This window comes from Engraulis encrasicolus, chromosome 1 (genome assembly GCF_034702125.1).
Source record: "Engraulis encrasicolus isolate BLACKSEA-1 chromosome 1, IST_EnEncr_1.0, whole genome shotgun sequence".
Taxonomy (NCBI): domain Eukaryota; kingdom Metazoa; phylum Chordata; class Actinopteri; order Clupeiformes; family Engraulidae; genus Engraulis; species Engraulis encrasicolus.
The window spans coordinates 26233187-26246818 of NC_085857.1; the positions used below are offsets into that span (position 1 = coordinate 26233187).

Here is a 13632-nt window from a genome sequence, read left to right on the forward strand (position 1 = left end):
GAGTGTCTATTAGTGAGCTCTTTGACAGGATCCCCCACAGTAGCTGTACCCCTGTCACAGCAATGGCAGCACACACATGCACACACACACACCACTCAAGAAATCTCTCTCTCTCTCTCTCTCTCTCTCTCTCTCTCTCTCTCTCTCTCTCTCAATCCTTTGCAGACCTACGCATATGGCATAGCTCCAGATGTAAGTTTGTGGAGCAAGGTGGAACGAAAAGATCTGGCAAGAGTACATTCGGGTCAAAGACGTGCAAAATGGCATTGTCATTCAGTGAACGGATGCCTTCTGCTGACTGTTAGCGATAATTACGTAATTTTCGCGATACGCATATCGCCACTCTTGATATCGCGATTTCGATACATTTTTGATTTATGGTGCAGCCTGAATTCGGACACATTTTGCCTGCGCTTGCAGTGTGAACGAGCCATCAGGCACGTAGGGGGCTGTAGTGGGTACAGTAGATGAAAGGATATGGAGGAGGCCTGGATGAAAGAGGGAGGGAGAGGGGGAAGAAGAGAGAAGAGCTGGTTAGGGGGAGCAGGTAAAACGCTAGTTAATGAAATTGTGTGTGTGTGTGTGTGTGTGTGTGTGTGTGTGTGTGTGTGTGTGTGTGTGTGTGTGTGTGTGTGTGTGTGTGTGATGTATTGAGTTTGAGTGTGTGGGTGGGGGGTTGGACAGATCGAGACAGTGGGGAAATGGAAATATATTGAGAGCGAGACGAGGGGCCAGGTACAGACAGAGAGAGAGAGAGAGAGAGAGAGAGACTGGAGGGAGAGAGAGAGAGAGCGCAGATAGTGGTATGGTAGTATGGCAGATAGTGGTATGGTAGTATGGCAGATAGTGGTATGGTAGTATGGCAGATAGTGGTATGGTATGTTGTTGGTGTCTGCCTAAGATCTCGTAAAGAACTACCAGTTACTGCCCGAGCTGTCTGTGGTAATTCGACCTCAAGAATGCTTACCATGTGGTGATTTCTTGGACTTGGTGGTGCTTCAGCACCATGGCTAGCGATCTTGCCCAATATGCTGCTGTAGCCTCTTAGTGCAGATGGGGTCGCCGGCGGGCCTATTTTACTATTTGCAGAAAATACTTAACTACATCATAACAACATTGCTATGACAGTACTGAGAGCCTTAAAGGGGTATGCCGCTATTTTGGGGCTTAATACAGTTAAAATCTTATTTTTCATGTTAAGCGTTGTCTTGCTTTAAGACAAGTTAAAAGAGGGAATATGTCGCTAAGCTAGTGAAAGTCAATGGATCCGTGTAGCATGCTACAATGCTACACGGATCCATTGACTTTCACTAGCTTAGCGACATATTCCCTCTTTTAACTTGTCTCAAAGAAAGACAACGCTTAACCACCTTTATAAACCCCCGCCAACGAAAGTAACAGATTAAGACATAGCCATTGCGATTTTGGTGGAGGTAAGGTTATAACATAAGCTCTGGGCTAAGGGGTTAACCGTAATCTCTGCATACCACGCAATTCAACTAATCACAAGTTTTTCACGTGCAGCGGTCCGTGTGGACCCCGTGGAACACAGTGCATAATGCTTTTACAAATTTCAGATCGTGAAACCAGTGAACTGCCTTTTAGCTTTGTAGGACAGTATGGTGGATGTCTGTTTAGAGGTAGTGTGTTGTAGGTGGTCCAGGTTAAGAGCCAGTTAGAAACAGGAGAAATGAAATGGAGAGGGAGGAGAGGAGAGGAGAGGAGAGGAGAGGAGAGAAGAGAAGAGGAGAGAACAGAAGAGGAGAAGAGTGGTGTGGAGAGGAGAGGATGTGAAATCAGAGAGATATAGAGACCAGTGGGGAAATGGTGAGATATTGAGTGAGCGAGCCAGAGAAACAAATGAAAGGCAGAGAAAGGCAGATAGCACAAAGACTGAGGAGAGAGTGGAGATAGCGGTTGCGGGTTGTAGGGGTTACAGTAAAAGGCAAGGAAGAGAGAGCGAGAAAGAGAGAGAGACAGACAGAGAGAGAGGGAGAGACAGAGAGAGAGATATTGGATGAGGGTTGAGAGGTTGGTTATAGAGGGTCCAGGTTGCGAGCTAGTTAGCAAGAGGTGAACTGGAATGGAACGGAGAGGAGAGGAGAAGAGAGGAGAAGAGAAGAGAAGAGAAGAGAAGAGAAGAGAAGAGAAGAGGAGAGGAGAGGAGAGGAGAGGAGATGTGTGGAGAGGAGAGGAGAGGAGAGGAGAGGAGAGGAGAGGAGAGGAGATGTGTGGAGAGGAGGGGAGAAGAGAGAAGTGTAGAATAGAGGATAGGAGAGGAGAGGAGAAGAGAGAAGTGTAGAATAGAGGAGAGGAGAGGAGAAGAGAGAAGTGTAGAATAGAGGAGAGGAGAGGAGAAGAGAGAAGTGTAGAATAGAGGAGAGGAGAAGAGAAAAGTGTAGAATATAGGAGAGGAGAGGAGAGGAGAAGAGAGAAGTGTAGATTAGAGGAGAGGAGAGGAGAAGAGAGCAGAGGAGAGGTGTGGAGGGGAGGGAAGGGAAGGGGAGGAGAGGAGAGGAGAGGAGAGAAGAGGAGAGAACAGAAGAGGAGAAGAGAGGTGTGGAGAGGAGAGGATGTGTAATCAGAGAGATATAGAGACCAGTGGGGAAATGGTCAGATATTGAGTGAGCGAGCCAGAGAAACAAATGAAAGGCAGAGAAAGGCCGATAGCACAAAGACTGAGGAGAGAGTGGAGATAGACAAGGAAGAGAGAGCGAAAAAGAGAGAGAGAGAGAGAGAAGACAGAGAGAGAGAGAGAGAGAGAGAGGGAGAGACAGAGAGAGAGAGATTGGATGAGGGTTGAGAGGTAGGTTATAGAGGGTCCAGGTTGCGAGCTAGTTAGAAACAGGTGAACTGGAATGGAATGGAGAGGAGAGGAGAGGAGAGGAGAGGAGAGGAGAGAAGAGGAGAGGAGAGAAGAGGAGAGGAGAGGAGAGGAGAGGAGAGAAGAGAAGAGAAGAGGAGAAGATAGGAGAGCAGGGGAGAAGAGAAGATAAGAGAAGAGAGGAGGGGAGAAGAGAAGAGAAGAGAAGAGAAGAGAGGAGGGGAGGGGAGAAGAGAAGAGAGGAGAGGAGGGGAGGGGAGAGGAGAAGAGAGGTGAGAAGAGAAGAGGAGAAGAGAGGAGAGTAGGGGAGAAGAGAGGAGGGGAGGGGAGAGGAGCGGAGAGGAGGGGAGGGGAGGAGAGGAGAGGAGTGTCGAATAGAGGAGAGGAGAGGAGAGGAGAGGAGAGGATGGGAGGGGGCGGAGGGGAGAGGAGAGGAGAGGAGAGGAGGGTAGAAGGAGAGGAGAGGAGAGAGGAGAGGAGAGGAGAGGGGAGGCGAGGAGAGAGGAGAGGAGAGGAGAAGAGAGGAGAAGATGGGGTAATTGGACAGATAGAAGCAGTGGGAAGATATTACAGTTGAAGATGGTGACAGGAAGTGAATGAGATTAAGAGACAGCGGAGGATCTCGAAATGACCTCGGCCGGACTCGAACCGGGGTCCCCGTGGGTGGGCCTGCAAGCCCAAATGTGGGGCGCCCCCCTCAGTGGGAAGATATTGAGGTAGAGATGGAGATGGGGATGGTATGCAAAGAAACAAGTTCAGGGAAAGAGGTACAAAGAGAATGGGGGGGAGGGAGAGAGATAGATGGAGGACAGTGGAGATGGTGGTGTGGGTTACAATTAGGGCATGGCAGTGGAAAGTACCGGTTTAAAGGTAGGCTGTGGAGAGAGTGAGGGGTGTGAGTTATAAGGTGAGAGAGAGAGAGAGAGAGAGAGAGAGAGAGAGAGAGAGAGAGAGAGAGAGAGAGAGAGAGAGAGAGTCAAGTTAAGCAGTAGGATATGAGAAGGGGAAGAGATTAAGTGCTGTTTTTGTAGGAGACAGGGAGCATCCGTCAATCTGTGTGTGTGTGTGTGTGCGTGCGTGCGTGCGTGCGTGCGTGCGTGCATGCCAACGTGTGTGTGTCAGTGTCAGTTATTGTGGGAGGCGGTTCATGAGTCTCTGAGTGGGTTTTTTTTGTGTGTGTGTGTGTGTGTGTGTGTGTGTGTGTGTGTGTGTGTGTGTGTGTGTGTGTGTGTGTGTGTGTGTGTGTGTGTGTGTGTGTGTGTGTGTGTGGTTGAGTGAGAGACTCTATCTGAGCATCCATCATCGTGTGTGTGTGTGTGTCACCCTGCCCTGTCATGCTTTGACTCCCTCCTTATCTTTCTCCATCCATCCCAATCTCTCTCTCTCTCTCTCTCTCTCTCTCTCTCTCTCTCTCTCTCTCTCTCTCTCTCTCGCACTCCCTCCACCCCTCTCTCTTCTTCTATCTCTTGCATCTATCTCTTCTGAAAGGTGTCAAATGTATTCAGAGGCGCTCCCTCTCTCTCTCTCTCTCTCTCTCTCTCTCTCTCTCTCTCTCTCTCTCTCTCTCGCTCTCTCTTTCGCTCTCACTCTCACACACACACCTTTTCTCTCTGCCCTCTCTTCTCTTGCTCCCTTTTGTTCTTTTTTCCTTTGGCTATTTGTTTGTGCTATTTTCGCTCCATCTTTCTCTTCTTTTATTTTAATCTGTTTTTTCCATACTTCTATTCCACCTTCCATTATTTGGTCATTCAGTCCTCATTGGTTTTTTTTACCTGCAATTGTAATCAACTTTCTTTTTTTTCGAAACCTCTCCCCAACCCCCCCCCCCTCCCTCCCCCAACCCCCCCCCTCCCCCAACCCCATCCATAATTTCAGTGCCATTCCCCCACACACATCACACATGCTCTTATCCTTTGTTCCTCTCATCTTTTATCCCGCACATATTTTTCCATCTCTCCAAAAATCTGTTGCTCATTTTTGTGTTAGCGTGTTCTATAAATGATGAAGCCCATCGCTCTCCCTGGGAGCTGCAAGGGTGTGGGTGTGTGTGTGTAGAGTACAGTAGAGTACAGTAGATGGGAGAGAGAGAGCGAGAGAGCGAGACAGAGAGAGAGAGAGAGAGAGAGAGAGAGAGAGAGAGAGAGAGAGAGAGAGAGAGAGAGAGAGAGAGAGAGAGAGAGAGAGAGAGAGAGAGAGATTTGTAGTGAACTACCTTGGTGTCTGCAGCGACTCTGATCTTATAATGTAGTCCAGGAACAGGCCTCAGAGGTGGTCCCCACCAGTATTTGTCCCGCCCAATGGGGCTGCTTAAGGTCTCTTCACCGCGCGAATAGACCAGGCGCGATGCAATTCAAGCGACAGAGTGCAGCAGCAAGCGATATGAGCGATTGAGGAGACTAGAGTATGTCCGTACAGGCAGAAGGCAAAACATTCAAGCATTCCCATTGGCTGTGGTCACTGACCTCTATACAGTCATTGGCTGTCGCGGCTTGTCGCCGAACCGCGTCATAGAAAGTTGACAGGATTTCAACTTCAAACTGTCGCGCTCGCCGCGCAAATTGCTCTAGTCTCCAGAATCGCTTTTGTCTCGCGACTCAATACAAAGTCAATTACTTCTGTCACTCGCCTCGCTCTTGTTGCGGTAGGTGTATTTCTGCGGTTAGACTCCTCCTTCAGTTGCAGGACTGACGTATTGTCAGCGGGCGGGGGGTAGCGGCAGATTACGGACAATTCAGCCTGGGAGAAATGTAGATTCGGGGGGGTGCGCGCACTAAGCCCCCCACATTTGGGCTTGCATGCCCACCCACGGGGTCCCCGGTTCGAGTCCGACCAAGGTAATTTCCCGATCCTCCCCTGTCTCTCTGTCCCATTCGCTTCCTGTCACCATCTTTGACTGTCCTGTCAAATAAAGCCATAAAAGCCCCTAAAAATGTATATATATATAAAAAAGAAGAAATGTACCTTTAGCGCTGCAAGGGGTTGTTTCAGCTCTAAAGAAGGGGGCGTGATGGTTTTTTGGGTACGTGATCTGCCGCCACCTCCCGCTTACAGTACGTCTCCTGCAACTGAAGGAGGAATCTGAACCAGGCGTATGACCGTATCACGTAGGACCATCTGCGGGTAAATAGGGTAAAAAAGGGGCATTTTAGTGGGGTTTTTCACAGATTTATGGCCATAGAAATCAATAGAATTTTATCAAATCGGGCGGGAGTTAGTGCATGCGGGTGGATTTTGAGCATTTTTTTGGTCTCATCTGGCAACCCTGGTCACCGCCATTCAACCCTCAGACTCTTGCATCTGTTATTGTCTGAATTATGTTTAAAAAAAAAAATATATATATATATATTTATATTATTATATTATATATATTTTTTATGCCTTTATTGACAGGACAGTATGAGACGCTGACATGAAATGAGTGGGAGAGAGGGGGAGGATTGGGAAATGACCCCAGCCAGACTCGAACCAGGGTCCCCATGGGCATGCATGCAAGCCCAAATGTTGGGGGCTTAACAAGTCGCGCCACAGCACCCTCTGTTATTGTCTGAATTGCGGTCACATATATATTGCGGTCACGAAACCCCAACTGTTTTTTCTTTTCTCTTTTTTTCCCTCTCTCTCTTTCTCTTTCTCTCTCTTTCTCCCCCTTTTTTCTCCCCCTTCTTTCTCCCCTTCATTCATTCATTCATTCAGTCTTTCTTTCTTTCTTTCTTTCTTTCTTTCTTTCTTTCTTTCTTTCTTTCTTTCTTTCTTTCTTTTTTTCTTTCTTTCTTGTCTTGTCGTTCTTTCTCTCAGTTCCTGTCGTATCATTATTTTCCCTTTTCTGCCTCTTTCTCTCTTTTCTCTTCATTCTCTGTTCTGTCCATTCTCCTTTGCTTTGACCATTGCTGACGTTTGCAGATTGCCAGTCTTTCGTCTTTCTGTCTGTTAATTTTTTTTTACACTAGCTCTGCCTTTTGGTCTCTCTTTTTTCACACTTGCTCTCTCTTTTCTGTACGCTTGTCCTCTTTATTTCTCTCTCTCTCTCTCTCTCTCTCTCTCTCTCTCTCTCTCTCTCTCTGACTTTAACTACTCCCATGCTGAGCATTTTGCTCTTTCTTTGCTCTCATTCCTCCTCCTCTCTCTCTCACTCTCTATCTCTTCTTGCTTTCTTTCCTCCTTGTTTTTCTCCTCTCACTCTCTCTCTCTCTCTCTCTCTCTCTCAACATATCTTCTTTCATCCTTTCTTTTCTCCTACTTTTTCTCCTCCTCTCTTTTCTCTGTATCTGCCCATCTCTCTCTCCCTCTCTCTTCCCCTCTCTATTTCTCTCCCTCTCTCTGTTTTCTCTCTCTCCCTCTCTCTCTCTCTCTCTCTCTCTCTCTCTCTCTCTCTCTCTCTCTCTCTCTCTCTCTCTCTCTCCCTCCCCCTCTTCACATCTCTCTCTCTGGTCCTCCCCTGCTGTGTTTTAAATTCTCTTGTCGTGCTGCCTGTTCCTGTCTCCAAATCCCCTCTCATGTTGAAAAGCAGCTGAATTGGCATGGCTGCACTGCTGTACAAGTACAGCGCTGTCACACCGCAGGCATGGGATGGAGGGAGGGAGGGGGAGAGAGAGAGAGAGAGAGAGAGAGAGAGAGAGAGAGAGAGAGAGAGATAAAGCAAGAGAGGGAGAGGGAGAGGGTGAGATATATGATATATTGAGAGAGAGAGAGAGAGAGAGAGAGAGAGAGAGAGAGAGAGAGAGAGAGAGAGAGAGAGAGAGAGAGAGAGAGAGTGTATGTGTGTGTGTGTGTGTGTGTGTGTGTGTGTGTGTGTGTGTGTGTGTGTGTGTGTGTGTGTGTGTGTGTGTCTGAGAGAGAGAGAGAGAGAGAGATTGAGGTATATGATATCTTGTGTGTGTGTGTGACAGAGAGAGAGGTGGGTTTAAGAGGCTAGAGTCGGGGATATACTGTATATAAGATACGTTAAAGGGAAACATTAATCTCTCTAATGTACACTTTGTGAACCCTACTTTGCCACCACACACACACACACACACACACACACACACACACACACACACACACACACACACACACACACACACACACACACACACACACACACACACACACACACACACAGATGGATACTATGTACTATATGTATGTGCACACACACACAGTGCACACACAAACACAGCTAATAAATCAACACACACATAGGAGGAACTGCTTGTAATCTCATTGTAGTTGGCTGTAGTGACATTTTGTCGCATGCACACACACACACACACACACACACACACACACACACACACACACACACACACACACACACACACACACACACACACACACACACACACACCTGTCACACACACACACACACACACACACACACACACACACACACACACACACACACACACACACACACACACACACACACATACACACACACGCCTATCATACTTGTGGTGAAGCAGGACTAAGGATGAGATTGAAGCTACGTGCGTTGTTTACACTCCTGAATTCATTTAATTTCTTTTCCCTTCTCCATCACGTACGAGCCTTACAGTGGAGAAGCATAGGAGAGATGACGTGGGGATGGGGGATTGGGGCAAAAGGGTCATATTTCCCGGGCCCAGGTAGAAAGGGGGCTTAAAATTAGGTTTCCATTACATTGTATGTATTGGATGGGGGGGGGGGGGGGGGGGGGGGGGGGGGGGGGGAGGGGGGGGGGGGGGGGGTGGGTCTTTCAGATGATTTTTTCCTGGGCCCAGTAAAAGCTGCCAACGGCCCTGGAGAGCAGAGTAGAGCAGAGCAGAACAGAACAGAACAGAACAGAACATCATTGCGACTTCTGGTTACCTGGCAACTAGCCTCGGAACTGCTAAATAAAAACACTGGTGGCGAACAAACAATAGCTACCGCTACGCAATTCAACCATGAACACCGGCGCCTTAAAATAATTTGATGATGCGATTTTAATTTTAGATAACATCAGTGGTTACAGAAAAGCTGTGCATGTTTTTTTTTTTTAGCCCTTTATTGCTGAAGGGGAGTTCTTACTTTTTCCTGCGCTACAGTAGTTCTTCAGCACGCACTGTACCTGCATTGTACTCATGTCTAAACCTATGGCCTATGTGATAATATTTTGTTATGTTTCACTATGAAAGTCGCTTGCTTACAGTACAGTTCATGAGCATACACTAAATAATAAACTAATATAACTAACAGTAATAGGTTTTGCCGCTAAAAATGTTTATTTCTGGAAATTCTATGGTGGACATGGAGAAGATTCACCTTTTCATGTATGAAAAGTGCATTTTTCCCTGTACTCTCTTAGAATGTGGTGTTGGTGTTAAATATTAATCAAAAAGGTAATATTTGTGAATGGGCAGCCTGAATTCTGGAAAGAAGCTGCTAAAAATATTACACAGTGTACCTTTAAATATACTCCCTCTCTTCCTATTCCCCCTTTTCATTATCTGTTTCTTTCCCTCTCTCCCATCTCTCTTTCCTTCCTTTTTCAATACGTGAATGTTGATTTTTTAAAATATAATGGAGCAAATTGCCTTTTCTCTCTCTCTCCCACCCTCTCTCCTCCACAGGGACTGCATTTTCACTGCTCCTCCTGCGCGATGCCCGCGGGCCTCTGCGGCCTCCTCTCCCCCGGCGGCGCCGCTCCTCTCCTCTCCCTGACCTCCTCCTTCTCCCTCCTCTCCTCCCCGAGCACCACCACCACGATCAGCCACCTCCCCTCCTCAGCCGCCTCCTCCTCCGCGTCTCCTCTCTTCCGGCCCAGGCCTCTGCTCTCCTCCCTCTCCCTGTCCCTGCTCCTGCTGTCGCTCCTCCTGCTAGTTCCGGCCTCCCACTCCCAGTCTCGACGGCCCGGGGGAGGCGGTGGTGGCGGGGGAGGTGGGGGAGGCGCAGGGCCTCCTGGCTCCTCTCAAGGAGGCGGGGCCAACAAAGGGCAGCCTCTTCTGATTGGGTCGCATTATGGGGCGGTGGGCGGCGGCCACAGCCATGGGGGCGGGGCCGGCGGTGCAGCAGGTGAGAATATGCCCATATATGGACACACAATAGTGAAAGACATTTGCTCACTGATTTCTAAGTTCTACTTTTAACCCTTTCAGGAGTACAATCATATCAACTGTAGGTAACTAGAATCTATTTTCAGTTCTACCGGTACTACTACCAGTATGTCACATTTTCTGTGGTTAGCAAAAAGTTTCTGAGAACTATAATTAACTTACATTAAACTTCAATTAAAGTTTTAGAACTAGAAAAAAAATCCACTTCAAGGGGTTTTAAGTAAATGTCTTTCATGTCAGAATATGACCATACTACTGTATAGAGTACTAGAAGAGCAGTGACTTACAATTGGGTCAAAGACGTCCAAAAAGGAACTGTCATTCAGTGTAACGCATACCTTCTGCTGACTGTAACTGTAAGAAACATGACTCTTTTTATTTTATTTCTTTCCAGTGAATTCATGAAAGCCTCGGCTGTCATCCATTCACTTGAAACAATTTAAAAATCGTGTTTTTTTACAGTTACAGTCAACAGAAGGTATCCGTTACACTGAATGACAGTTCCTTTTTGGACGTCTTTGACCCAATTGACTTGTGTAATGAGGGAGCAGCCGTGGCTTAATGTTCAAGGCGGTGGTCTTATGATCAGAGGGTTGTTGGTTCGAATCCAACCCTTGCCTCTCTTCCTACACCTCCATCCATGGTTGAAGTACCCTTGATTAAGGCACCTAACCCCCACATTGCTCCAGGGACTGTAACCAATACCCTGTACTATCTGTAAGTCGCTTTGGGTAAAAGCATCAGCTAAGTGTAATGAAATGTAATGTAATGTCTGATGGTGCTCCATGCTCCACATGCATGGCACTGATGTGCAATAGTCCTTTGATGTTACATGTGAAGAGCTCTTTTCCAAAATGAGATATATCCATTTTATAAAAGGTTGGGAAATTGACATTTTTGTGTTGGGCATTCCATTGAAATGCATTGCAAAGTGCATTTTTATAGAGGAAGTATGTTCCCAATATATTTGAATGGCAAGAATTCACATCTTATCAGTCAATTCCAATATTTAAATGTAAAAAGTCAAAAATGGTGGATATAGCGTTTTGGAAAAGAGCTCTTCATGTATATCTTGACTTATAACTTAAATCTTTTTCAGTGATGCAAAAGGAATTTCAGTGAAAACTGACAATGAAGGGTTATCGTATCGTATCGTATCGTATCGTATCGTATATAATGACTCTCGTAATTTCTTATTAACTTTTAAAGGTGGAGGGGGCGGTGGCACCGGAGGCGGGAGTTCGGAGAGAGTGTCGGCCCCGATGATGCCCAAGCAGGCGCAGGGCCTGAGCATCGCGGTGATCGTGGTTGGCAACTCCAGTGAGATGGCGGCCATCGCAGGGGAGGGCCTGGACAAACAGGACTTCCTCTTACTGCCCGTACCACCCAAGGTGAGCTGCCTAAAAAAACACCAATCTCTAATCTTTTCTTCACACGCGTTAGACATATCAAGTACTTAGAAATGATAGGAATTTCAAAAGCAAGACAGGGGTGCATTTCTCGAAAGTGTAGTTGCTAACTACGGTAGCTACTTTGTTGGTAGCAATGCAATTTCCCATAGGCAACTACGCAAGTTGCTAACTGCTAACAACTACGCTTTCGAGAAATGCACCCCAGGAGAGCTCTGCCCTGACCCATCAGGATACAGTGTCATCTCACCTAAACAATGGCCAAAATAAATATACATGTAAGTAGCCAAAATGGAAATATATTTGATCAAGAAGCACTCAGACAGCGCAGACCTCCGCCAAGGAAGCTGCTTGATAGAACTTTTGACTATGTTACACCCTAAGTCTTTCTGCCTTCTTTTTGTGGAGTCCCCGCAATTCAATTTCTGGTCACTAGGGGCGTCTAGATATATAGGCCAGCAATGGTGAAGAATCTTTTTAAAAGTCCTGGTTCCGGTTCGTGATCCGGATCACCACCAGAATTTAATCACTTGTTCCTTGGGTCATTATCAACTACTCCATAAACTTTCTTCCAAATCCATTGATTTGTTTTTGAGTTATGCTGCTGACACACAAACAGACAGACAAACAAACAAACAAACAAATAAACAGACAGACAGACAGACAGACAAACCAACGAGACCGAAAACATGAACTCCTTGGCGGAGGTAATGAATAAAATAGGCTAAAGGACTAGTTTACAGTAGAGTACAGTCAAGTTAGTCAGATCATGCATTAGTAACAGTATGGCTGAGGACCCGGGGATCGCTGTGCTCATGGAGTGCGTTTTAATATGCAACCTTGCCTCCTCCACTTACGCTTGTCTCCTCGTCCCGCCTCTTGGCCCCTCCTTCGTGGAGAAAACGATAGAGTTTCCCAGCTGTCAGCCTAGCCACAACAACTTTTGAGGGACTGTTTTTCATTCACCATCCCAATTACAAATGGGAAAAAGACTCTACAATTGAGCTTTTGCAGGATATTGAAATATAATGCTGTTGTCAGTGATGTCATCATGACGAGAAGCAAGTGGAGGAGGCAAGTGGAGGAGGCAAGGTCACATATTGCAGCGCACTCACGGTCTGCAACTCTAGTGAGCCATGGCAGGGGAGGGCCTGGTCAACAGGACTTCCTCTTACTGCCTACACCACTCAAGGTGGGTTATTGGAGTACATTGAGCAGGCGTCAAAAGAGTTTAGTTGTAGACAGCTAGGTTTCTTTTTGGCGTTTGAAAAGCTTTGAAAGTGGAAAAGACTAATGTCTTTCCAGCTACAGAAATTAAGTTCAGTTGCTAACAACTCTTCCTTTTCCTCTTCCTCACCATCCCCCCCTCTCTTCTCTCTCTCTAATATAATGCTAAAAGGTGGACCTGGTGACTATGAACGAGACGGACCCCAAGAGCATCATCAACGGCATCTGCCAGCTGATGCAGCGCCACTGGCTGCAGGGTGTGGTGTTCGGGGACGACACCGACCAGGAGGCCATCGCCCAGATCCTCGACTTCATCTCGGCCCAGACACACATCCCCATCCTGGGCATACGCGGCGGGTCCTCCATGATCATGGCTGCCAAGGTGAGTCGTCATACATTGCATCGCAGGGGTTTCGATGTGTGTGTGTGTGTGGGGTGTGTGTGTGTGTTTGTGTGGGGGGTGATTTGGGTGGTATTGGGGGAGTCAAGGGGAGAAAAGGGAGGGAGGGAGAGAGGACAATATCGTGTTAATGATGTGGCTACGTAGATATTGTGGGATGGGATTTATGGCTCTTTGACGGGATCCGGATCTTAGTGGCTCGTTCCTTTCAAAGAGCCGTTCAAAAAACTGGCTCTTTTGGCTCTTTTTTAAATTATGTATTCAGTGTTAAGAATGTAATATTTTGACTCCATCTCAAGGTAATTTTGTCCAAACAACATCTGATTATTCTCCTGTTTCTAAAGACCGTTTTTGCCTCTCTTTGAGGCAAACAATTGTGTTTTTTCCAAAATTTAATTACTCTGGTCGAGGTCACGTGCTTAAAATGAATGAAAAATGAACGAAATAACGGTCGAGTGGCTCCCCCAGCTGCGATCCGATTCCCATTGTTCACTTCAGGGAGCCGTTCAAAAGAACCGGCTCGTTCATGAACGACACACCTCTAGTAGATATTGTGGGATGGTTTGGGTGGTGTTTAGGGAGACAACAGAGGTACGGAGGGTCATATCATCATGATCATCATGCAGCTAGATGTTGCACACTCCCATCTTGAACCAGGCCCACATCCCTATCCTGGCCAGAGATGGAAATAAACACACGTCCACCTGCCAATGAAGG

At 46.9% G+C, this 13632-nt stretch overlaps 1 protein-coding gene across 1 annotated transcript in view; it reads left to right on the plus strand.

The window, feature by feature from the left end:
* Nucleotides 1-13632, plus strand: part of grin2bb (glutamate receptor, ionotropic, N-methyl D-aspartate 2B, genome duplicate b) — a 330977-nt gene that overhangs the window by 38909 nt on the left and 278436 nt on the right. Inside the window, exons 2-4 of the mRNA XM_063199452.1 lie at nt 9397-9838; nt 11089-11270; nt 12688-12897. Coding sequence (XP_063055522.1) covers nt 9397-9838; nt 11089-11270; nt 12688-12897 — 834 coding nt within the window. The remainder of the gene's footprint in view (nt 1-9396; nt 9839-11088; nt 11271-12687; nt 12898-13632) is intronic.